The sequence below is a fragment of the Morchella sextelata genome (assembly GCF_020137385.1).
Source record: "Morchella sextelata strain SCLS chromosome Unknown scls_5, whole genome shotgun sequence".
In the NCBI taxonomy this organism is placed as follows: domain Eukaryota; kingdom Fungi; phylum Ascomycota; class Pezizomycetes; order Pezizales; family Morchellaceae; genus Morchella; species Morchella sextelata.
The window spans coordinates 1,069,954-1,095,789 of NW_025408620.1; the positions used below are offsets into that span (position 1 = coordinate 1,069,954).

General features: G+C 50.6%; 4 protein-coding genes across 4 annotated transcripts; all 4 read right to left on the minus strand.

Annotated features, from left to right (window-relative positions):
* Positions 1-1,895: 1,895 nt before the first annotated feature.
* H6S33_010808 (uncharacterized protein) lies at positions 1,896-2,864 on the minus strand (the record flags this gene model as incomplete). The annotated part of the gene is made up of 1 exon (XM_044842168.1): positions 1,896-2,864. The coding sequence occupies one exon, from the start codon at positions 2,862-2,864 to the stop codon at positions 1,896-1,898; it is 969 nt and encodes a 322-aa protein (XP_044696738.1).
* Positions 2,865-7,823: 4,959 nt separating this feature from the next.
* On the minus strand, positions 7,824-8,713 carry H6S33_010809 (uncharacterized protein; the record flags this gene model as incomplete). Its single annotated transcript, XM_044842169.1, has 8 exons — positions 7,824-7,852; positions 7,908-7,960; positions 8,039-8,148; positions 8,218-8,278; positions 8,350-8,359; positions 8,509-8,531; positions 8,586-8,610; positions 8,698-8,713. 8 exons carry the CDS (start codon positions 8,711-8,713, stop codon positions 7,824-7,826), a joined length of 327 nt encoding a protein of 108 aa, XP_044696739.1.
* Positions 8,714-9,775: 1,062 nt separating this feature from the next.
* H6S33_010810 (uncharacterized protein) lies at positions 9,776-10,932 on the minus strand (the record flags this gene model as incomplete). Its single annotated transcript, XM_044842170.1, has 3 exons — positions 9,776-10,569; positions 10,623-10,707; positions 10,753-10,932. 3 exons carry the CDS (start codon positions 10,930-10,932, stop codon positions 9,776-9,778), a joined length of 1,059 nt encoding a protein of 352 aa, XP_044696740.1.
* A 2,322-nt stretch (positions 10,933-13,254) lies between these two features.
* Positions 13,255-19,097, minus strand: H6S33_010811 (uncharacterized protein; the record flags this gene model as incomplete). Its single annotated transcript, XM_044842171.1, has 10 exons — positions 13,255-13,336; positions 13,387-13,514; positions 13,587-13,836; positions 14,066-14,138; positions 14,220-14,473; positions 14,881-15,055; positions 15,112-16,713; positions 16,849-16,902; positions 16,973-17,224; positions 17,300-19,097. The coding sequence occupies 10 exons, from the start codon at positions 19,095-19,097 to the stop codon at positions 13,255-13,257; spliced, it is 4,668 nt and encodes a 1,555-aa protein (XP_044696741.1).
* Positions 19,098-25,836: the final 6,739 nt, after the last annotated feature.

Genomic DNA, 25,836 nt, shown 5'->3' on the forward strand with positions numbered 1-25,836 from the left:
GAGCTCCGTTGCGATACGGTCAAGAGGACCACCTAGGTGGCGGTGATGTGCACACTAAGAGTCTTAGGGAGGAGAATATTAGTACATGTAAAGATATTTAAATATGTAGAATGATAGAAAAGCTCATACAGAAGTTATACACAGCCATTGCCAAAATCCATCTCTCCACCTTCTTCCCCGGAATTGTCTCCACCATACCCACCGCCGTAATCCACACCGTACGTCGCCCAGTCCTATAAAACCAATATTAGCCAAAGCCTTCAACAAAACCCTCCTTAATTCCCAATCCCGCAGTTGCCACAAGACGAGCAAACTGGTCATCTCTGGGGGCCTGCGGGACCTCGCAGACGAGCTCACAGGTCATTCTGCGAGACAATGAAGGCAACAGACAAGCTAACTGGTCATCTGGTTGCGCCACACAGAGGAGGAGCTAGCAGGTGGTCTGTGGGTCTAAGGATCAAGAAAGGCGGGAAGAGAGGAGCGGAGAGAGAGCAGGAAAGATGAGAGGATGGAGTAGTTATTGATCCCTAATCCCGCAGTTGCCACAAGACAAGCAAGCTGGTCGTTCGCGGGGACCTGCGGGACCAAGCAGACGAGCTAACTGGTCGTTCTGCAAGACAACAAGACAATGAAGGCAACAGACAAGCTAACAGGTCATCTGGTTGCGCCGCGCAGAGGAGCTAGCTGGTGCTCTGCGGGTCTAGGGATTGAGAAGGATAAGGCAGGGGCAGGGAGTGAAAACGGGGCAAGGGGGGAGAGAGCAGAGAATTAGACGGCGGGGTTTACTTCCCGTGGTGCATCTGAAATAAAGATCAAGAAAAAGCTTGTGTATGGTATGTTGTTACTCCGGTTGTGCATCAAGGAAGGTGCGATAAAATTCGAGATAGCTCCCTTTCTGAACTTCATTTCTCTCTCCCACTCTTCAAGCCGCTATGTTCCTACGCCAAAGTTAGAAGAATCACTTGTAATAGCCACTGAGACCAACATACCACATACGTCTACCGAATTATTTCCCGCGCCGGAATTGCTTGTTCAGAACAAAAACAAAGCTAAACAGGTCATCCAGAGAAGCGATAACCGAGCGCCAAACAAGCTGATGGAGACCTCCGGCTCGAGTAACACCAGTCTATGAGCCGTTTTGAGGTTATAATAGCAGTGTTGATAGGTGTATTTGGGACGGCCTGGGTTTTTCGTTCCGGTCGGAGGTTAGTGTTGAGCTGTTCTGGTGCGAGAAAGATGGGACGCGAGGGAAGTTGGTCTCAAGTGCCGGTTGCTCATCGTAAGCGATTTTCTGTGAAATATTTTGGGCGAGTGGGAGGGGTTGCTGTGGAAAGATTGAAGTCGAGGAGTGATAGCTTGCTGAGGATGGGTGGTTGTGTTGGTGTTGGTGGAAGTGCTGCCTCGGGGATGATGTTAATGGTTGGATTCTTCAGGGCCGGATGGGACGGGCCGTTTTCAAGTTTCAAGTTTGGTGATAAAGGCGTGCTAGCTTCATTCGTTCCACAAGATGGTGATACTCAATTGTTCCGCAGCCATACAAGTTACTCTGGCTGTGGTGATTTAATCCAGAGTCTAATAAATACCCTAGAGCTCGAGGCTGAATCGTACCGGTACTAGTAATATCGAATCCGCCAATTTTGGGAGTTTTGTTTTCACCTTCGCGTCTTCGGTCAACACCGGACATGTTTAAATCTGCTCTCTAGTCATTTACATAAACACCCGCATGGGAAATATTCATACAATAGAATAACGTTAATTTGCCGTACATACTCTCGGCAAAAGACGCTTGGAACTCAACACTCCGCAACGGCCCTACATGAGCATATCCGCAGAGTGTCCTTATCCTTTACCAAAACGCAAATCTCCTCTCAATCTTCCTTCTAAGTACCGGAAAACTACGGAGGCGTCCCTCCCCACGCCACTCTCCGCGCCCTTCCCCGCGCCCTTCCCCGGCCCCCTCTCTGTACCACTCCCTGCACATCTGCCGGCGGCCCTCTCGGCGCTCGCTGGGGCCTCACGCGGGGGAGCTGTTCCAGTTGGGCTGCCCTCACCCCCCAGATATTAACAGGTAGGGCAGTGTTCGGCTGCATCGCCGCTGTGTCCCCGGGGGCAGGCGGCCGATCAACGCGCTCCATCTGCACAAGGCTCCCGGGAGCAGGCGGGGGATTGGGGCGTTGCAGGCGATTGAGGCGCTGCAGCTCCCTGACCTCGCGGAACAACTCGTCCATGTACTCGCGATTAGGCGGTTGACCGAGGCGCTGCATCTCCATCCGGTGCCTGAGAGCAAGCGAACTTCTCTGATTTATCTCTCGGCGTCTGGTGGCCATTAACTCAATATTCTCTAGTTCCACATTGGAAGGCGGATCTTCGCGCTCCACCTGCACAAGGTTCCCGGGAGCAGGCGGGGGATTGGGGCGCTGCAGGTTATTGAGGCGCTGCAGCTCATTGATCTCGTGGAACAACTCGTCCAAGTACTCGCGATTAGGCGGTTGACCGAGGTGCTGCATCGTCATCCGGTGCCTGATAGCAAGCAACCTTCTCTCATTTATCTCTCGATGTCTGGTGGCAATTAACCTAATAGTCTCCAGTTCCACAGCGGTAGGCGGATCTTGGCGCACCACCTCCCTTCGCACCTCCTCTTGCTCTTCAGCGGCGAGACGAAGCATATGTTCTTCGATCAACGCATGCATCTCCGCATGAAGGTCATTCCCGTCGTCGTCGTCGTCGTCGTCGTCGTCCTCTTCCTCGGAGTGGTCTGCGGCGACTCGCCGGAGTGGGGGGATAGGCGGCGCTTCAGCGGAGGCGAACCCGGCCAGGCCGAGGATACAGATTACAATGAACAAAACGATATTGATTATTGACATGTCTGCTGCGGCTATGAGGGTTGTAGTATATTATTTATGGGCGGTGAGATACTTGTAGATGTTAGATATTGCGTGAAGATTTTGTGCTGTGTTGGAGAGTGGAAATGGGGGCGAGGAGTGGGAGAAAGGAGAAGGAAGGGGAAGAAGGAACGCAATTTGAGTAAAACGCAGTTGTATTGAGGACAGAGCTTCAAGTTTCTGATAAGTGAGGTGGCATCTTCTTTTATTAATTCGGAGATGATTCGGTGTCCTGTTCCGTTTTCGATTGAAAAGACAAGTGTATGGGATAGGATGTGGTCTCATTTGCGCGGTATGTACTGGTTGCGGATTCAGACATGGGCAAGCTTCAGAGTGGAAGTATCTACTTGGATCTATCTATCTACATGTATCTGTCTGCATATCTATATAGATAAAAGAACAGGTCGGCAAAGGTCTTTCGCTAAAACATACAAGTAGCCCCCCTACCTGGTGCCCTCGCCATGCGCCATTGAACGGAATAAAATAAGTACAACTCATGAGGTACTACTGAGGCGCAGGAGGTGATGGGATACTTGGATACCTGTATTTAGACCGTAGGAGATGAATGATAGGCGGTAAAAGGCATAAAATCCGAAGGATAATGGAGGCAAATATTCCCTTCGGCTGTCGAAAAATACTCTCTACTTTAAGATTATGTAGTGCTACAAGCTTGAGAGTTGCAGATCTCTTTAACTCTCTTATCTGCACACCACCGGCCCTTATCTTCCATTCCAGCGCCCACTGTATCAACAGTATTTCCGGTAGCATAGTTGATAATGCGCCTGCCTGGGTATCAGTAGGACCTTTGCCATGGGGATGGGTTTGATACCCTCGGTGCCTATTTTTTGAGATTTTCTTTTTCATCTGTGAGGGTGTGGATAAAGCAAGAGATAACTGTAATAAAGAGATAGTAAATATAGAGAAAGATGCAGAGAATTGGGGTAAATTATAATATAACTGACCTCCACTCCCGGTGGTGCAGTACTGTGTATTAAGCTCACGAAGAAGCTGCTGTACGTGTAGGCAATTAACTGCTGGCCTTCATAGCCACAGTTAGACACTGGCCGCCATCCTCCTCTTTCGTGTCCGGAGAAAAGGCTGGTGCAGACCCCCAATGCCGGTGGGTGGGCGGTTGAATTTAGGCGTTGTGTTGGGCACGAACCTGTTCGAGACGAGCCTGGAGCTCGAGCTGGCTTGGACTGTTAGAGAAAATGCTCAAGGTGTTCAAGGTCAGGGGCTAGGCTCGAGGTCAGGGGCTAGGCTCGGAGCCAGGCTCGAGCCTCTGTTATTATGCCTGAAAATAGTTTTCTTGATACAGCTTTTATTATTTAAACACGAACTCTGAACATTTGTCTTAATTTTATTGTTCCATTTTGTTTCATTATGATCTTAAGATAAACCGACTAACAATAGTCCGGAAGGGTTGAGCTTGGACTCGAGCTTTCTTCAATTTTGGATCGAGCTGGCTTGAGCTTGTGGGAAAGAGGGTTCGAGGTGCTCGAGCCTAAATCTGGAGCTCAAGCCCGAGCCAGCGGTGCCCAACATTATCTAAGCTTATACGGGGTGCATTTCATTCCCGAGAGTACCTATATAGAACTTCAACATACTCTCATCACAACGTGTGAAAACGTCACCGACAGTCTAGAGATATAGTTATAGATGCTATCAATAGGCGGATCGATACCATCACCCGCGAGGAATAAATGATAGGCCCTCCCAGTTTAATTGAGGCCATAGCATTGGGGAGAGACAAGGAGGCGTGTAATATAAGTCGGTGCATATAAACATAGGCCGACACACCGGGGGGCCCGAAAACATGTAGTCCAAGATCCGCAGGGGGACGGAGCTCTCATGCCCGTATGGCATTTAGCGTTGAGGGATAAGTATGCTAGTTTTGATGTAGAAAACTTAATAGGATGTTCTTACTTCACTTTTTGGTCTTCTATTCTTTTTTGATCATCCGTTACGTAAATCATGCCAAGCTTTGAGATCATAGGCGGTCACTCGCGTTAATACCAGCGAGTGATAGTTCATGATTGAGAAACCGTCCATTGTGAACAGGGTTCTGTTAGTGCTTTGAGTTGTATAGTGACATTATTTGGCTGTGCTATAGTTCAATAGTCTTTGGAGCATCTCGAACGGGCAAGGAACATCTCGGTTGCTTCTTGCTACTAAAATACTAGGTGAGAGTTCCCAGCTGGGGCATTCCGGCGACCAGTGGTTCTCAAGTAATCCTTGGTTCAGATAAAAAGCCCGCAGGAAGATTTTTGTTCTATGCAAAGGGGATGAAAGATGCATAGCTCGGGCGCTCTATCGTTCTAAAGAGCGACCAGGAAAAGCGCTTTATATCTCTGAAACGCATAGAGTACCGGGAACTTTTTAAGCCATAGGTATATATGCGTACTTAATGCGTTAATCAAGACTCTTGACATATAAGCTACATAGAAAGACATATTTAACATAATGAAAGGAGTAGTACCTATAGTGTCGTCTGGGACAATGGCCAAATTTGGCGAATGGCGAATGGCGAATGGCGAGTTTTCAGCCAATTATAGAGTTGATACCCAACCAAGCCAAAGGGGTCGGTGAGCTTTTGTTGACTCGTGTTGGTTTTGGGCGGTCGATTCACCATCGGAAAAGGCTCGACACTGTCCCAGATAGTCAGTACACAAAGAAATACAATTTCGGTCCCATCGAAATTGGTATCCACCCCAACCTTCGGTGACTTGATGCCAATAATATGATTGCGATAGGATAGGAAGACAAAAGCTCTCTAAAGCATCAACACCATATTGTATGATCTTTGATCAATTTTTCTGTTGCGACATTTGCCGTGGTAAGTGGTCTTTGGATTTGGGTTCCGGATTCCCTCAGGGAGCTGAAAGAAGGACCTTTCGTGCGGGTCGCAAGAGATGATCGCTTCATTGTGGTGAGTCTCTACTATGTCCATGAAAGAACTCCATTTTAAAAATTCTGGAGCCCGGGGTTGTCTGTGAAGAATTGCTTTTCTTTGCGCCTCATATATTTTAGTAATTATGCCTGAGTCCCTTTTTTCTTCTTCTGGGTGTATAGAGGGTTAATTATTTCACAAGGGATAGCATGGAAAGAATTGATGAAGAAAGGATGAAATGAAATTGGATATTCTTAACGGAACTTATATTTAATCCAAGGAAGTTGAGACTAGAAGTACTATGGTTGGTGTTTGGGAAAATTTCGGTGTGGTAGTTTTTTGTGTCGGTTTCTAGCTTGTGTATGGTAAGTTAAGGTTGTAGTTTCCACTCAGGCTATCTAAACAGGACTTGAGAGGGTTCGGAGAAAACTAAGACAAGAAGCTACCAATTACCTTCAATAGGGGATGGTAGCCAGAAACCTCGCTCCAAACGCGCTAGTCATAAGTAGCAGCGAACTCGGAAACCTCTTTCAGCTCCTCGGTAAAGACTCAGAAGTTGACAGAGGATACTCCTATACCTCCAGGAAGCAGGCAAAGAGAGAACAGATTGCAGCGTGGAGGACGAGGGTAGTGAAGGGGAGTATATATGTCTTAACCAAAGATCTTTGCTGAAAGGGTTGTGTTTAGTAAAATGTTGGATGAAATCGCAGTAGTGTAAGGATAGCCGCGCCTGAACCATAACTCGCATGTCCACTAAAGAGACATTAGCATTCTATTTTTGGGTGGCGGAGGTTCTCGTAATTTTGTACGAGGATGGGTCATGAAATGACTGTAGCTCCATAACCACAAAAGATATAAAGGAGATAGTTATGTGTTGAGAGAGCTTAAGATTGGTAGAACATGCCTCTCAGGTATAAACCCCAATTACCGACTGTGTTGATCAGTCGTTTGGGCAATTTCTGCTGGTTGCTATGCGAAAATCACAAAAACGTTTATCAGCCGACAATACTGCAACAACTTTGATCAAAATGAACAAGAACTCGGACAAGTTCGAGAAGCCTATTCGTGTCCAAAAACTTACGTTTCTAATAGTTGAGCTTCCCTAAACAAAACTTAAGGTGTCTTTAGATCCCGGAATAGCTTTATCTCCGAATTGTCCCGCGTTCCACCCATTTTTAGCAAGGAGGTATTGAGCAGGCTAGCTGCTATTGGAGTCGTAACGCTGCTAAAAGAGTGAGAATATACTTTACGGTCGAAAGGGTCTGTTGATGGAGGGCGAGGAGCATGATTTTCGATGGATTTGCGAGAAAATCTACCGAAATGCCCCACGGCTCAGTGCTTGAAAACGGGGCCGGGGTGCTGGTTGCAACGATCTGTAGATCATATTCCTGAATTCATATTCTCCCGGAAAGCGGAGACAGAATATTTCGGAGAGCCGACAGGCTGGATGGATTTCATCAGGGCCGCCGTCAATCCGCAACCTCATACACTGAGGTATGATGATTAGCCCAAACAGAACATACCCTTTTTTTTCTTTCTTTTTTTTTTGCCGATTCCCTGACGATTGCGAAGGACCTGAGGATATTACCGTCATATAGGTTATCTCCTTCAGACGAAGAGTTCAATTGAAGATTCATGGGAGATAGCCACATTTTTCGAGGCCATGTTCTTGTTTCTCCACTATCTAGGCCCTGTCACAAAACTTCGAGAAACTGATCAATTTAGTACTCCTAGATTTTGAAAAGCCCAACTATGGATGTAAGGTTCTCAATAAGGCTGGTAGGTTATAAACACCTAGGATACTCTCAGAGGTCTGGTGTGGGCTCTGGTAGATATTAAGGAACAACAATTAGCTTGTCATCTTAACTTGTTGTGCCATGTACATACCTTGGTTTTCTCGCACATATCATTCCAACATTTCGTAGATCACCCTTAGGTAGGCATAGGTAGGATATAACTATGGGTTCCGTTAAGCCTTGGGGATTTGAGTCAAACTCGGCCGAAACCGTAGCGTAAATGGCAGCAACAAACGTAGATTAATCATGTCGTCTCTATTTGTAGGCTTTTGTTTTCTTCTCGTCTGGTCGAACGGTTAGCAACAAACCCCTCAGGGCGCAGAATCGATCGCGACGAACCCCGAGTTATGGTATTAAAGCTCCGAGAAGCCAAGGAATTTATTTCCTGTTTACTGTGATTGTACGCACGTTAGCCTTGATGCTATAAATCCCGCTACTGTATTTTACCCTGCAACGTGTGCGCTACTCACAGTGAATGAGTTGAAGAAAAAACCAGACAAACCCGGCCATAACATCCAAGTAAAAGCCAGAAAACTGGAGAGTATGAAGGAAGGAAACGGAAAACATAACGCCGCTCTATCTAAAGACGGATTGATTAGCCTATCTTATAGTTCAATAGGCTCTGAATGTGTATGGGACAATTTTACACTCCAGAGAGTTTAAAATCCTCCGCTTGCATTCCCGGGGGTGATGTAAAGCGGTACTCGACTCTGGAGATGTATATATATGTAAGATGGCGATCGATGTATAATAGATAAAGGAAAGTCAAAAAATGACTCACGATTGGTTTTCTCACCCAAGAATCAAGCAATTTCTCACATGAACTATATTCCCAAAACGAGGAATATCATTATTTTCCGGTGTTGGTGCGCTGCACTGCTGAAGCAAGCCTTCGATTGAGATCCTATACGGACACCGGCCTATTATCGGGTGTTGAAACTTCTCAAGGACAATTTGATACTACTAGATGAAGGTCAGCAAATATGTACATGCCCAAAACACGGAGTAAGAGTTCACCACAGGCCTGTAGCGAGATTCGATACTATTGCGAGAATATATCCTTCGACGATTTGTGTCAGAGTATTAGCATCCTCATCTTTGGCTCGAAACTGATGAAAAGGACGGTCACAGGATGGAGGTTTCATCAGCGAGAGGGTGAAACTGATTGGAGAGCGATTTGATTTATCTATTCGGGTGTCCAGGCGAGGTATCTCTAGAGGATAAAAGTCTGTTGTAAACGCAAGGGAAAACCGAGGGATTCTTATAGACTTCGGAATTTGCTGGGAGGTTGTTTTGTGGTTGTGGTGAGGAAAATGGGTGAGGTTAGGACGTGAAGTTGATGCTGGTTGGATTGTCACATGACTGACGACCTCAACACCACGCCCGACCACGCATGGCGGGGCTACAGATAGGAGAATAGTAAATTGCAAAGCGATAGATACTTGTTTTCAGAGAAACTGCCAGTGGATATGGTGAGCCTCAGATGAAGTAAGAAGTAGATGTCCTGATGGAATTCGGAAGCTGTCAATCAATTGCATGAGGCGTATAATGTGAAGATCTCAATCACGAGATTTACAGCGCGAAGGACTTAGAGATATTTTTTTCTAAAAACGATAAAAATTTTTTTTTTTTACTAAACTACATATACCAAACTAAAACCAAAGACTACAAGATTCACAGTGCGAGAGAAAGATGAAGCGTTACTTTTTATAATAATACTTTTTTTTAAAAACTAAACTAAAACTACAAAACTAAACTAAAAATACGAAACGAAAAAGAAAATACAAAACGAAAAAGAAAATACAAAACGAAAAAGAAAAATACAAACTACCTAAGTTACTCCTCCTCTTAACCATTTCCAACTCTTGTGCCCTTAAGGCCTTCTAATCACTCTACCAAGATTCGAGGAAATCGTTGGCAGAGGCTTCGAGCTCGTGGGATTGTAGTGGTTGCTCGGGCGAGAGGTAATAATATTTTAATGGCTGTGAAGCCCCGACCATGCTGATAATGATGATGGTAAGTAAAGGCCGCAGCCTTTCTTCGAGCTCGTTGGATGGTGACTCGGGTGATGGTTAGTCGATAAGGTTTTTTCGATGCTGGCCGCCGAACCAGATCGTAATCGTAAGCGCAAAGATGATGGTAATGGTAATGGTGGTACTGCTGGTAGTGCTAGTGGTGGTGGTGCAGTGCCGACGATGCTGATAATTTTAAAAACTGCCGCTTTTCTTCGCGCTGTGCGGAATGGTGTTAAGCGGCAGCAGAGTCGTTCGATCCTGTTGGCCCAAGAAAACCCAGTCTCTGTTGATGTTTGTGATGGTGCGAGACTTGGTTCCCTTGGTGCCTTGGATCCCGCTCCTGGTAACTGTGTGGGAACAGTCCGTCCACGATGCTCCCTTGAAGGTGGTTGAGAGCATCGAATTTTTGTTGTTCCGGAGTCGGCGATGCTGGTGCATCTCGCGGAGGAAGTTGGTAAGTGATTTTTCGCTGAGCCCGTAAGGCTGGTCGTCAGTCCAAGCACGATTGCTTGACTGCGGAGGGAGCTGTTGGTCGTGCGGCGCTCGTCCCGGAGTTGGTTGGTCGCCCGTGAGGCGAAGGTCTTGGTGCCCGTGGGGCGGATTCCTCTGTATGGCCATGTGGCCGGTTGTCGTTTCTTGCCCTTGGAGGCGTCTCTTCCCATGTCGCCTTCCAGGCGACTCTCTCCTCTCTCCCCAATGGAGACTCTCTCCTCTCTCTCCCCAATAGGAGACTCTCTCCTCCCTTTCCAACAGGATACCTGCTCCTTTAAAGGAGACTCGTTCCTCTGCCCTTTTGGGGCCTCTCTCCTCATGCCCGTCAGGGGCGCCCTCCTCATACCCCATCCTCCTCTTGCCCATAAGGCCTCTATCCCTTAGCCCCTTCAGGCCTGATCCTCCACTCGCCCATAAAGGCGTCACCCTCATGCCCATCCAGGCCTTTCCATCCTCCTCCACCTGCCCATACAGGCAACTCCATCTCCTCCACCCTCCACTTGCCCATAAGGCAACTCTCACTCCTCTGCGGGATGGCTCATCACACCATCCCTCCCAAACCCGCCCACGATACCGCACGCCGACGGACCCGATCCTGGCAGCCCGATGATCGACCACCAGGTGAAAACGAACTAGTAACTCGATGTAAGCAACAATCTCTCGAGGTTAATACTTACCTGGCCTTTGCACCCCACGGTGTCGGCAAGCCCCATTTCCCCCCCTTCAAGCACAGCACGGGCACCAGAGGTTTGGCGCGTGACCTGCCGCGGCCCTGTTGACGCCTCCAAGGAGCCTTGGAACTTTCCCTTCGACCTCGCGTTGGTGGAGAATCGACGGATCCAGCTGAGCTGGCACATTTAACACCCTTCGTCTGGACTGTTCTGGTTCTTGGGTGGCGGTTGTGGGCCGGCAAACATAAACATAAACACCAGGTAAGGAAAAGACATAAGAAAAACATGGTGGTTTTTATGCCTGTGGCCGGTTGCTGGGGTCCATTGACAGCTAGAGAGTGCCGGAGTCTATTACTCCGGCACATGGTGGCCACGACCACTTCTTTTGTTAGCCTGATACACAGAAAACCTTTTTTGAACAGAAAGGAAGAGGTGAAGGCACAGACCTTTGACTGAGTACTCGATGGGAAATGTGTTATCCGGTAGCCCGTAGGCATCCCGGCGGAAGTGGCAGGCCTGCCACAAAATTGTTAGCCTGATACACAAAGAACCCTTTTTTTAGACAGAAAAGCAGGAAAGATCGGTACAGACCATTAAATCCAGGAGAAAGACTGTTGGAGGGTCGGGAGCGCCAGGATGCCGGCCAGAGGCAAGAAGCTAGAAGTTGTTGTATGGTTAGTAGTTGGTGGTGTTTATGTTTATATTTAAGGTCCGAAGACCGCCAGCCCAAGAACCAGGATCCAGAGTCACAGGTAGTGCCTCGTCCCAGCCAGAAACGCCGACCAACACCAAGGAGAGGCCACATGAGGTCCGTCCCTCGGAACCTCGGAATTGCCTCCAGGGGGCGGCGGGCCGTTGCCTCGCCTTTTGGTGTCCATTCGTGCTCTCCGGCGAGTCGTGGAGGTGCTCCCGGTGTGGAGTGGTCGGGCCAGGTATGTCGTCCCCTCGGGGGGTTGCTGCCTACACCGGTTTATCAGTAAGTTTTCTCTCCTCCACACCCCGGAAAATCCGAGGCATGGAGGAGCCCAAGCCCGCAGGCGCAACAGTATCTCCCGATGAGCAGCAAGCTGCCCACCAACCGCCAAAGTCCAGACTCACCCTCTCCCTCCCCCCTGCCACGCTTCCGCCGCGCCTTTTTTTTTAATTTTTAATTTTTTTCGTTGGCCTTTGCGGCCCCTTCTCAGTCTTCTATACAAATGTTAGTCTCAAAGTCAAAGATCAAATGTAAGGAAATCACTGGAACATACGGTTGACAGCTTGGCTGCCCAGCCATCCGGTGCTGAAGACTGTTGCACCGGATGGTATATATATATATAAATTTTAAAAGATGTTGTAGATGGTGGTTATATATATATATGGTGGTAGATGGTGGTAAATGGTGGTAGATGTTGATATATGGTGGAGGTATATGGTATTATATGGTAATATATATTAATATATGGTAGTATATAGTAATATATGGTGATCTACCAGTAGAGTTAGTTAAATGCTTCCAAGTATAACGGAGGAGTTGAGCACGTACTAAATTGCCGTTCTTTGAACAGCCCAGATCTCTTTATATTTTTTTTTATATTTTTTATATTTTTTATATTTTTTATATTTTTTATATTTTTTATATTTTTTATTTTTTTATTTTTTATTTTCCTGCTCTCACAGCCGGTCATATGCCGGCTGTGAGATCCGTACCCGCAGAGGAGTTCTGGTACGTGCCAGAGCGTACGAGGCGGTTGTTGGTGTACGCTGGCGAGTTACTACAAGTGAGTTAGCTGACTGATGCCAATTCGAAGGGAGGAGGGGACCACTTACCACTTGCTGTTTTGGCAGCCCGCAAGGGGCAGAGCACAAATACCCAGGCGCCGAAAGGAACGACAGGCACCCAGGCAGGCGAAAAGAAAGGACTGATAGCTCCCCAGGCGGGGGGAGCAAGGCCGAAGACCCAGGCGCCGAGGGAAAGCACGCGCCGAGGGCAAAGACAAAACCGGAACCTCCCACGAACGGAGGCACCGAAAAACCAGGCCGAAAAGACGGGCCCAGAAACCCACCAGCCGGAAAAACCGAGGCCAGCAGCCAGCAGAGAAAGGCAAAGGGCACCAAGGGAGGCGGCACCCCGAAAACTCCAGAAGGAGCAGCAAAACCGAAACCTGCGTGCCAGAGAGGCAAAGCACGCAGGCACACGGCGACCAGAAAGACGAAGGCCACCGCGAACGCTCCTCGAGGAAGCAAAACCACCCACCCGCACACCAGAAAACCAAGGCGAGCAGGCAAGCAGGCAAGCAAAAACAAACGGCAGCCAAAGAGGCGCAGGCCACCGTTCAAGCTCCCAGAGGAAGCCAACCAAACACCCACCACCCAAAAGACCGCGGGCAGCAGGTAAAACACACAAGAGCCGGTAGCCCTTGCCCCCCTCCCCCCCCAATCCTCCCTCCTCCCTCCCCTTCCGATCCGTGCCGATGACTAGTCGACGAGTGCCTATATGCCCGGGTCTTCACCCGTGGGCAGCCAAGGGCTTTAAGCTGCTGCCCCGGGAGGTCCGAGGTCCCACTTGGCGCCGGTTTCCCAAGCGTAGTGGTCCCACTTATCCCCGAGGCAGCTTCCAGGCGTGAACATCCCCCTCGCCCTTGCCAGGGGTTCGGGAGATACTGTTGGACAGAGGGCTTGCCAGGCCCAGAGTCCGCGACATTACAGCATTCGGGAGCCGTTTTTCTGGGTTTTCCCAGGTATGGATGCACCGGTGTGCGGTCCATACGTGAGACACCAGGATTGTCGGTCTGTGAGAGTGTTAGTTTATTGTATTCACAAGTGAGATATAAAGATATAGGGGACTCAGAAACTTACTAAACCTCTGACAACTCGTCGCCAACCCGCAACACACCCAGCGGGAGTAGGCTGGATCCCCCGTCCCTCGCCACTTCTTCCTTCACCCCCTTAACATCCCCCTCGCCCTTGCCAGGGGTCCGGGAGATACTGGCGGACAGAGGGCTTGCCAGGCCCAAAGTCCCCGACCTTACAGCATTTGGGAGCCGGTTTTGGTAGGCCCCAAGTGTGGATGCACCGGTGTGCGGTCCACAAATGGGATACCAGCTTGTCAATCTGAGAGGAGTTAGTTAATGATACTCGAAGATACAAAACAGCGCAGTTAAAGAGATTGACAAGATACTATACCTTTCCTCTGATAATAATATTCTGCCCGCCACACACCCAGCGGGAGTAGGCTGGAACCTCCGTCCTTCAACCCCTTAACATCCCCCTCGCTCTTGCCAGGAGTCCGGGAGATACTGGCGGACAGAGAGCTTGCCAGGCCCAAAGTCCCCGACCTTACAGCATTCGGGAGCCGGTTTTGGTAGGCCCCAAGTGTGGATGCACCGGTGTGCGGTCCACAAATGGGATACCAGCTTGTCAATCTGAGAGGAGTTAGTTAATGATACTCGAAGATACAAAACAGCGCAGTTAAAGAGATTGACAAGATACTATACCTTTCCTCTGATAATCATATTCTGCCCGCCACACACCCAGCGGGAGTAGGCTGGATCCTCCGTCCCTCCCCACTTCTTCCTTCACCCCCTTAACATCCCCCTCGCCCTTGCCAGGGGTCCGGGAGATACTGGCGGACAGAGAGCTTGCCAGGCCCAAAGTCCCCGACCTTACAGCGTTCGGGAGCCGGTTTTGGTAGGCCCCAAGTGTGGATGCACCGGTGTGCGGTCCACAAATGGGATACCAGCTTGTCAATCTGAGAGGAGTTAGTTAATGATAGTCGAAGATACAAAACAGTGCAGTTAAAGAAATTGAGAAGATACTATACCTTTCCTTTCATAATCATATCCTGCCCGCCACACACCCAGCGGGAGTAGGCTGGAACCTCCGTCCTTCAACCCCTAAACATCCCCCTCGCTCTTGCCAGGAGTCCGGGAGATACTGTCGAACAACGAGCTTGCCAGGCACGAAGTTCACGACATTACAGCATTCGTGAGCCGTTTTTCTGGTTGATCCCAAATGAGGATGCACCGGTGTGCGGTCCCCAAGTGAGATACCAGTTTATCAATCTGTAATGGCGGCGCAGAGAGAGTTAGCCAATGATATCCACAACTGGTTTATCGAACAAGAGGCAGAAAGGAAGGAATTCTCAAGATACTATACCTTTCCTCTGACTTTTCGTAAGCACCCGCCACTCTAACCCAGCGGGAGTAGGCCGGACCCTCCTGTCCTCCGCCAAAATCGCCCTCCCTCCTGCCACGCCACCCCCCACCGCCGCCGTCACCCTCCTGAGAGAGATCTAGCAGCGGCGGAAAGCGCGCCTCCCCAAAGTCTCCCCCTGTTCCCCACCGTGAGGCAGCTCCCCGGTCCCTTGCTGCCCAAAGATCGGAGGACCCGTGGGCTGCGCGGTTCCCGGGGGGCCGGGATTCGTCATTGGGAGCGACCCAGCCAGGGCCGCCCCCTCCGGTTGTGCACCCCCTTCCTCGCGGGCAACGTTGACCACGCGCCTGACCCCCCGCCGCCGGGACACCGGGGCAATACGCCTGCCCTCCACCCCAGAAGAGGCCAGCACCGGAGGGTGCTGGGGCTCCACCGGGGCCTCCTCAGGCGGTGCGCACTGCTCCGCACTCTCTCCCACCGTCCCAGCAGCGGCTTCTGCCTCCTTGGCCGCCTTCTCGGCAGCCTTCTCGGCGGCCTTGCGCGCCATATCCTGGTCCTTCCAGTCGGCCACCATCCGCCACTGCTCCATGGTGATGATGACCCCGGAAGCCCGCAGATCGTCGAGCCAGCCAGGGTGACCGACGGGCCACCCCTCTGCCGGCCGCTCTGCTGCCCGCTGTGCCCGGAGCGCATGGCGCTCCGCCCTCGGTGCCAATCTGGCAACGTATTTCGGGCGCGGGTCGTCCGTCACCAGCGCCGGTTCTGCGGCCTCCTGGACGACCGCAACTGCCTCCTCGACCGCCGGTTCCTCAGCACCTTCGGTGCTCTCCTCTTCTGCCAGTGCCTGGTCCTTGGCCTTCCTCCTCCGGCGGCGGGCTTTCTTAGAGCCTCCACCAACCTCGGGGATCGTGCCAGGGGGGCGACAGTAGACTTGAGCAGCCTCAGGCTGCGTTGGGGCGGGCGCAGGGGTCAGCGCGGGCGGCGTCGGAGAGCGCTCGACCGGCACCTCAGGCGCCAGTTCCACTCGCGTGAACGCGCCCCGTTGCCTCACATTCTTGGCCTTGCCAAGCACCTCCGGGACTCGTAGGGTCCCCGCGGCCCTCGGGGCGAAGAAGAACGGCTTTGGGGTGCCGAAGATGCCGGGCTTAGAGCCCCGGTCAGCGTCGCAAGGAGGAACGGACGCCTCTGTCATCTCGATGTCTGGGCTCGAGATGGGCAACCCGGCAGTCGCAACGCCCGGGACGGTGCTGCTGAGAGGCCCCTTGCTATAAAGGGCCGACTCGGCAAACAACGTCACGGGTGCGCTCGGGCCGGGCACCAGAGCACGCCTCCTCCTCCGCGGCTTGGCCAGGGTCCGTTCACCGTAGCCCATCGGTCCCAGGTCGTCCTCGTCCATCGCCATCGAGTCGTCGGCCGCGGGGATGGGAGCCTCGGGGGCGGTGCTGGCGTCGGCCATCTCTATGTCCGCCGCGCGCGTATTCTCCGCCGTTTGCGGATCCGCCGTTTGCGATGTCTCCGCCGGACGCGCCGAGAAGAGAACCGCCGTTTGCGACACATCCGCCGTGTACGCGTGCGCTGCCGTATCGTGGGAGTCTGCCGTGGAGGAGTCCGTCATGGGCTCGTCCAGTACGGGAGCTGGCGCCTCTGGAAGCTCCTCATCCCATTCGGCCGGTGCCTCGGCGGGGGCGTCGGGCATTGGCGCCTCTGCGGGCTCTTCCGCCGCGCCGACAACCTCCGACTCCTCCTGTGCCTCGGAGACAAACGTCTCGTCGGCCGTGTCCATCAACTCGCAGTCAACACTGCTGTCTGATGGACGGGGGGAGTCTGAGGGGCTGCCTGTAGAGCCAGGTGCGTCAGTATGTGTTTGTGCTGGTGGTTTGGCAATGGGTTGCACCGGTTTGACGATCATTACCGGTGCAACGGTCATTGACAGGAGTGGGAGGGAGGAGAGAATGTGTGGACAAGACTTACCCTCGACGAGGTCCACGACCTCCAACAAGGCGGAACTCCCTTGTACAACCACCTCTACATGGACGTTAGCTATGGATTCATATATGTAATTCAAGAAACAGAGAGAAGAGAAGAATAAACATACCGGTCTCATACGGCCAGGTCAGTAGGAGCGGTGTCGCCACAGCTCCTTCCCCAGCCTGAGCAACGCCCACCGGTGGGACGCTGCTCGTGTACAAGACGAGGGGCCAATCCTCGTCAGGGAGAGGAGTGTCCGCCGCCAAAGCGAGGGCCTCCTCCTCCTCATCGCCGTTCCCCACAGGGAGGTCCAGCTCAGAGTCGAACTCCTCGACCCTGCTTGTCTCGACGCACCCGAGACTCCCTTGTTCGGCTGACGCTGTGCGGTCGTTAGCCATAGGTTCACAGATATAAAAGATATCATGAAGAATGAAGAGAGAGGGGGAGAACTTACACGCATCGTACGGCCAGGTCAGGAGGAGCTGTGTCGCCACAGCCCTTCCCTCCCCGGCCTGGACACGGCCCACCGCTGGAGACGTGCCCGTGTACAACACGACGGGCCAATCCTCGTCTGGGAGGGGAGTCCCTACCGCCAAAGCAAGGGCTTCCTCCTCCTCAGTATTGCCGGTCCCCAACACAAGGAGGTCCAGCGCAGAGTCGGATTCGACCCTGCCCAAGTAGACGAAGCGCCTCTCCTGATCCTGGAAGAGGCGCCAAACAAACTCGCTGACCAGCCGAAGCTGAGATCGGTCAGGACCAACCGCACCGTGCCCCCCTCCGCTGGCGACGTCGACCACCACGCGGTACGCGGGCGATCTGGGGGGTTGGCGGCTCCTTTCACGCGCGTCGCGCGCCTCGCGACGTGCAACGGCCTTCAGGAACCGGCCGAACAGAGTCCGACTACGGTAGTAACCGGCTTCTTGGTACCGTACCAATTGACGAGCAGGCGCCTCACCCGTATACTCGTCCCTCTTCCCCTCCGCGCAGACATCGGAGACCCTTCGGAGCACCGCGAGCATGGCCGCAGCCACACTCACGGGCCCAGGCAGGCCAGGAGACATGCGGTGTCCACGCCAGAGCACCAAAGCCGACGACGCCGACGAGCACCGGAGCACTTCGTCGACGGCGCCGGGGACAGGAGCTGAGGCGGGGACAGGAGGAGGAGGAGGGAAAGACGGGAGGGCCCCGAGCAAGTCTGAGAGCCCGAGCCAGTTCCGCGGGCATGGCCGAGTAGCGCGAGCCACAAGGGGTGCCGGGGGCGGGAGGCTCGGGCTTTGAGCCCATGCTTCGGACACACGGCTGATGAAGTGCTGCCTTGCCAGGGCCTGCGACTTCGCCATGATGTCCAGCTGCATGAGCCGTTCGCAGCTGAGGGGAGAGGAGGAGGAGGAGGAGGAGCCGGAGGTGGAAGGAGGGGGAGGAGCAGCGGCAGCAGCGATTGTCATCTTCCGGAGAAGAGATTCGAGCTTTTCGCACCTCCTCTCGGCCTTGATGACCCGCGCATCCTTTTGCTGCTCGAGAGCAAGCACAGGAACCTGCGGGGCCACAGTAGGTGGGAGAGGAGGAGCGACGGGGGCGGCGGGAGCGAGGGCGGCAGCGGTGGCGGCAGCAGAAGCGGTCATCTCCAACAGGAGAGATTCGATCCTTGCGAGCCTCTTCTCGGCCTTTGCGGCGCGCGCATCCTTTTTCTTCTGCTTCGGAGCCAGAAGAACAGGAGCCTGCGCGGCGGCCACGGTCGGTCCGATCGGAGACTGCGCGGGAGGCTCGGGGTCGGTCTGAGTGCTCGCCGAGAAGCCGGACCCGGTGCCGCTGTCGGTCTGCGTACAGGCCAGAGAGACACCGAGGGCGGACGACTCGGTCTGCGTGCCGGCCGACGCGCCCAGGTCGGGGGCGTCGGTCTGCGTGACGGCCGCTGTGCCGTGCTCGGCCGTGCTCGTCTGCGTGCCGGCAACGACCATGCGCTCGCGGCGGCGGCGGTTGGCGGCGGCATATGCTTCCTCCACCTCCTGCCAGGGCGGACGAACGAATTCCTCCCGCGCATCGTACCACAGGAGGCCTACGCTCTCGCTGGGTGGGGGAGAGTCGCGCGGGACGGCGGCCCGCCTTCGCACCGTCTGGAACACCAGCGGGTGCTCGATCGGTCGGGTGCGGGGCGGGTCGGCGAACGGATCGGTGGTCGGCGGTCGGCGGGGGCGGGCGAGAGAGGTCGGAGGGGGGCGGAGAGAGGTCGGGGGGGGGCGGGAGGAAATCATGGTCGATACAGTAGATCCGTTGATCGTACTATTCGATGATGATTTTTGGCGCTGGGTGAGTTTGTCAGACTCTCGTTAGGATTTCGATAGTTAAGAAAAAAGAATTTGTTGCCAAATTTTTAGTCGAAAGTAAAGAATTCCTGAATGACAAGGAGAAAAGAAAGGAGAAGGAGGCACGCGCCAAAAGATGGGAGGGTGGGCCGTTTGCTACTATCTGGGGAGCTGTCTTGGCACTTTGGGGGGGAGGAGTCACGCAGAGGGGGATAGCTCGATGATTAGGGGTCATTTTACAATTCTGAAAAAGCCAAATCCAGGGCAAGGACCGTGGGCATCTGTCACCGAGTCTACGAAAATCCATCTATCTTGTTGGTGATGCTGGCTGTGGAAAGGTTCGACGACGACAGTTCCCAGCGTTGACTTTCCATGGTCCTCAACACAGGATAGAGCACAAGATAGTCACTGAGAGTCCACCCCACCACAAGTGCATCGAAAAAGGTCGTATAATCACGCTTTCAACGGCGTTCATCTCTGCTAAGTGACCTCTATCTATTCATATCTATTTCATCTATACCAGGAGTGTAGTTCTAGCACTTGAGATTCCTGCGGATCCATCATTGACGTGAGGTTGATCGTAATTGGGCGGATTTACCCTGTCGTTGCGACGCTAGCCGCTAGTCTCTTGGCAGCGGAACTTTAGGTGTCCTGGAGAGGAGATTTACAGAACCAGAGAATGAGGGGGACTTTGGAAGGCTTTTGGGAGTGGTTATTGGTGGAAATGTGGGTGTGAAAGGTTGTGTTGGGAAAGAAAGTTGACTTTCACGTCCCAGTTTCGTGTTTCGCACATTTCTTTTTCACTTTCTGGGGCTTTTCTTCGCAGTCAAAGTTCAATTGATCTCTAGATAGATGGACAGGCGGGTGGGGAGAAAAGAGAAGTCGATGATGGCTCTCCTTCTAGATACTTTGATTCTGAAACCTTAATCTTACCTACTGCTCGTGTTGGGGCACTGTTCTAGACTACATGTAATTGTCCCGATACCTTTAGCACTGAGAGGTGGCCAGAGGGATTAAGTTCACGATTCTTAGGCTTATTGACTAGATGATCTTTACTTAGAGAAACTGTATGGCTGTATGGATTTATCGTACAAGTTTTACTGCATTCGTGGTCCCTACGGTTCTCCCTGTAGTGGGGCATTTCGAGTTCTGACTTGGACGTTTTTTTTCCCACTTTTTTTCCCACTTTTTCCCCACTTTTTTTCACTTTTTTCTCTCTCGCTCTGTCTGACTTTTCACTTTATTTTTTTGCAATATGTCTCACGTTTCCCCTCCCCTCCTTTTTATTTATTTTTTTTTTTTTTTTGCTATGTATGTACCTGACTGTGTTCTCCGGCTCAAGGTTGAGCACATATGTAGACAGCTGCTGAAGTGTGTTGCAGATAGTTCGAAAACTGAGTGAGATTTGATGATCCTGGGCTCTACTTAGGGTAAACTACATGAGCAAAAGTTCTAGAGGTTCACGAGATTAGAGTATTGGCTCGAATAATTGTCTAAGCCTAGGTTCTTATGTCACAAAATGAGATGGGGCGAGAAGAGAGTTGTCTTGTCATGTTTTGTTCTCTCTCGTAGCGATATAGCTGCCCGAGCTGTGTTAACTTAGATCGGTAGAAAGTGAACACTAGTAGATTCTTCTTTTGTTTCTTTAACTTCACTTAATGCTCTGGAGAGACCTCGTGAGTTTATCTAAGTACAGATGCTGCTCAAGCATGTACCAGCTCAACTCAGAGGAGAGTAGACACCGTTACAAACAAGAGTTCTTATATGATGATCTTGCTTTACTGCGCTCTAAATGTCACTCCTATCCTTCAAAAGACCTAGGTCAACGTACACCACGCCACAGCCAGAGTGGAAACAGCCAGACATCATGAAGGCTATAAGGTCGGGTGAAAAATGGAAGCACATCTACATCTACATCTAAGCTGCTTCCCCCCAAGTAAGACGCAATTAATGTTGCTTCCACTCTGATGTTACTCTGTGTACATCTTCATCTTCTCTTTTTTCCGTTCTTCCCGCTTCATGTAGCTAAGTCCCAAGAGTCTGCCAGTTCCTGTAGCTTTTTCTGGGTGGGCGATCGACTTACTTGCTCTGCTTGGAGCAAGCTGGCCAACCAAAGGCTCAAGACAAACTAAACCAACCCCCTCCTAACCCCGCAGGGGTTAATATCTTGTCACAAAGGTTAAACATACCCACTAGATGAAGTACACCTTCCACTCCATGACCGGTATTTGGCCACTCAAGGGCTGGCTCCAGATTCTGTCCGACCTTCCCAGCTGCAAAGAGCCTAGAGGGGTTTGTGGGTGCTGCGTGGTATGGGGAGTTGGTTGTGTTCAGAGAGCTCGGGGCCGGGGTGGACTTCTGTATGCCTGTTTTCGCACATTCGGTGAGCTTTGCATAGGTATATAGGTAGTCAACCTTGCCAGATGTCTAGAGGGATTGGTGAGAATTCGTGCACAATTGACGTGTAAAAGGAATTGAGCTCGAGGAAATGGTCTGTTATGTGAATCTGCCTTCGATGTTCTGCTACTGCCCTTGTTCTTGTGGCTGTGGTACGTTGTGGTTGCTGCGGCCTTTCCTCTAGTGGGGCATCTCTGACTTAGAGGTTTTCTTTTTTTCTTTTTTTTTCTTTCTTTTTTTGCGCACCCGCCTCCCCTCGTACTTCCACTTAGTGACGGGACAGAATCTAAGAAAGGTTTACACCGGTGCCGATATGTAGATCTAGAGAGCGGCGAGACAAGAAAGGAGCAGAGCAGGCCTAGAAGTACCCTTTAGTTTGCATCCGTTGTCTACCTAATTATGCTCTTCTTCCCACCCTGAGTCTTGAGATCGTGGTTTTTGACCTCCTTTCAAACATCTCTAACCCTATAGCTATGAAAAACACAGTGATGCCAGTGCATTTATCGCCGGAAGCCACTATGACCAAGCAGACACAAAACCTTGGCCATTGTCTCGAGGTATTCAACAATGCTTACAGATCAAAAGGCCAGAGTACGAGACGGAACTTAATTAGGGCCTGCCGCTTCTTGTACTCTCGTGACTATCGCTATCGGTCCATATTCCCATCTCCATGGTACGTGAGTTTGATGTGTGAAATTACAGTTGATAGACGATGAAGGGTAAAGGTTTTCCGTCTTTCTTTGACTCCACTAGATAGGCAGGAGTCACCATGATATGATGGCAATTGATCGGATAGAGTGAAAGAAAAAGCATCTAACCCGTTGTATCAAAGGTCCATCCATAGCGCGTCCTAATCGAGTTAGTGTTTATCGCCTGTCCTTGGCATTCAAATGGGACTCAGGGCGAAAAACACACATGGGCGAGTGGCTTAACGGTTAACTCGCCCCCCGGACGGACACCGTGAGGTTGTGCCTTGACTCCGATTACAGGAGGTTCAGGGTTCAATCCAGGGGTGGGGGTAGTAGATATGGCTGGACCATCAATGCTACCTTTTGTTCTTTTGGTGGATGGGCTGGGGGTTCATTCTTTTACAGGATTCGCTAACAAAAACGCGGGTTTCTTCATTTTTGATTACTTCCCTTTGTGCGTTCACATTTTGCTTTTCATCCTTTTATTTTCCACTTTTTTATTTTTTATCCTTCATTTTCCTCGTTTTCTTTTTTTTTCTCTTGCAACCTCCCCGCTCTAGGTTTTTTTACTTTGCTTGGGCGAGCCAACCAAAGGCTCAAAAACAAAACAAAGCAACCCACTCCCACTATATCTGGTTCATTTCTCCCCAGAAAGCTCAGTAATTAACCCAATCCCGCCAGATGTACCAAACTTTGTCAACGGGTACTTATCTATCAGTGAACGCGATCAGGCATGGGTTCTCACTGTGTCTTTCCCAGTTATAGAGTGCTTACGTTTATCCTTTCAGCTTTCTCAGTCATACGTTGCTGTCCTGGCGATCATCGATTGGATGCACCGTTTGCTCGTACATAGAGCTTAAAACATGTTATCACCACTTTCATACCCTCTCCGGCCAGATTTCCTACCCTGTTTCCTCCCAAACGACACAAATCTGCCCCCACACACATAATCTCATGCGAGGATCGAGACCACTGATCACCCCATGGCCGAGGTATTACCGAATAGTATACATCATTTCCCGACACTCCAGGCACGGTTGATCATTTTATGGTCGAGAGTGAAGCAATGCTTACATTCACCTGATCAATCGAGCTCTTTGCCGTACTAGTCGCATCAGATCCATGCTATTCACAATTACATCTACAGAAGCTGGACGTTGAAAGAAATCGGGACCACCGAAAAGGAGGAGACAAGGCCTTTTGAGCTAGAGAGGATTGCCATCCGTCAGTATAAAAATCTCTGCCTGTACAACTCAGTGGAATATCTAACTTGAACTAGATTGTGCTCTGGCGGAATCATTGTCGACGGTCTTCTTCAATTGTCTGCATAGATCTCTTCGATCAATATGCTACATATACCATCACATCCATGCATCAGAAGACGCTGAGTCTCGGCATTTCAAAGACTATACTTAGACTTTGAGACTTTGAGAATTTCAGTTCTGTATCGACCGACCTGTCATCTGTCTTTTTCCGCCCTGTGTACCCTTCGGTCCTTTGTGCGATCCTTTCAGCTCACGCCGACCTCTGCCTCTTATACGGTTCTCTCTCCCGAGCCGGGAACCCTACCTCCGTGAACAGAGTCCAGCTTCCCACACATTCAGGATGACAACTACCCCCATGGATATGTGGATATTAAAGCAGTTTGGCCTACACTTTTATGGCCTACACTTTTATGGCTTATACTGGAAGGCATTATATACGGATTGAAATATCCAGCGGGCAAGATCAGCAGCTGGCCTTGGAGGTGTATACGGTATCAGAGCCGCAGACTAGCTAGCTGATGGCCAGGGCTGACCCAAACAGAGTTAATCAAATCAATAAGATCGAAGAAAATAAATGTTATGGACTCTGATCTTTTGGTTATAATGATTGTGTGATCTGGTGCTGGATAAGGCTCATCTATGTATATTATATTGGAAGATCAACTTGCCTGGCGGGAAGAGCTGAGGCTACATACACTAAGATGCTATAATAAGTACACTCTCCCAACTGTTCAATAATACTTAATTTATCGACACGGTGGGTATCAACTAGTTCAAACTAATGTCATCCCAAAGGCCGCTGTTGAAAGAAACGTTTAAATATCAAAGGTGGGACACGTTCGGCGATCTGGGAAACCCGCTTTTCTAGTAAGGACGGTTTCGGTGTTGGCAAGCCTCAAACAGATAGCAAAAGCGGAGTGGTTGGGGGTTCGGTGAAGCCGGAGTTGCTGTCACCTGTGACTTTGCCCAAGGCCCAGTGCCACGAATCGAAACTCGGGGGTTTGAGCTTTCCATGGTGGGATGCTGCTAGTGGCCATTATTTTACTCTAGAGAAAATGGAATCAATAACATGAATGAAACAATAGCCAATTTCAAAGTGCAACAATGCATGTCGCTTGAAATGTTTTGACGGGAGTCTGTTGATATTCTGCAGGTGAGAAAACACTTCTGGGATGAAACAGGTTATGAAAACAGAACACCCAGCACAGAGGGCTTTTGTTTCTACAGGCGTTATTTTGGGATCGAAGATATCACCTATGATCGGCCATTGTGGAATTTGCTTATACAATAAGCAATTAACACATGACCAACAGGCAGCAAATTGGGTTATGGCATCGCAGCCTCCCCCTACAACGGCTGTGATATAAACCGGACTTCATACTCTGCATTATGGCTGTAACCAAAAAGGAATTGTTAAACTCCTTCCAAATCCTTTGGTCCAATAATTAACGACTTGTTTGGCTGTTTTAGATATTTCGGACCTCTATATAGCAAGTCTTCGTTAAGTGAAGACAAGGGATGATTTCCGAGAACGAGACTTGGGGCCTGCCTTGGTCCACCAAACGTCAATGCAGACCTAGAGCGGTTGTCAAAATACACCTTTGTTTTGACCTCGTGTTGCAAAAGGAACCTCCGCTTTGTTTATCCGTCTCAATTGTCGCTCACATGTAATGCCGCCTTAATGAATAAAGATAGGAACTCACTCCGCAAAAGACGAAGGGAATGATGTGGGATATCTCGACTTCAGATGGACGCCGAGCTCCAATTCAATATAAAAGAGCAATGTAGTATATTGGCCGATGCTGGCTTTTGAATCTGTGGAATCTTAGGCAAGAATGAAAAAACAGAGTTCATATCAAGGGAACAATTGAACGAGTATCAGTGATCTTCTAAAAAGATTCATTAATTTCATCTCGAATAAGCTCTCGATTACTCACTTTCTCAACAACTGTTTTAACTTTTAAATCTGAGACGTCCGCATAAGTGGACATCATTGGCTCATACATTGAGGAAAAAGTTTCAGAAACTTGGCCGTTCATAATAACTGTAAACACCGTCCCCGGGAGTCTACATGTCAAATTATGCGCAACGCCGGACCGTCTCATAGCCCATGATCATCACAATTCAGAAAAGGGCTACTTCCACAAGTTGAATGATATGGTATTCATAGTACAAGCTGACTCGTGCACCTAAAAAGTCCAGGTTCACGTATCTTGATATGTGGAGGGTTGCTGCCCACACGGGGCGAGTGATATTCCACGATCATGGCTTTCTGCACAATTAACTGGTTCAATTATTGTATCAATCATGTTTCAGAGGTCTTAGCTATCACTTCAG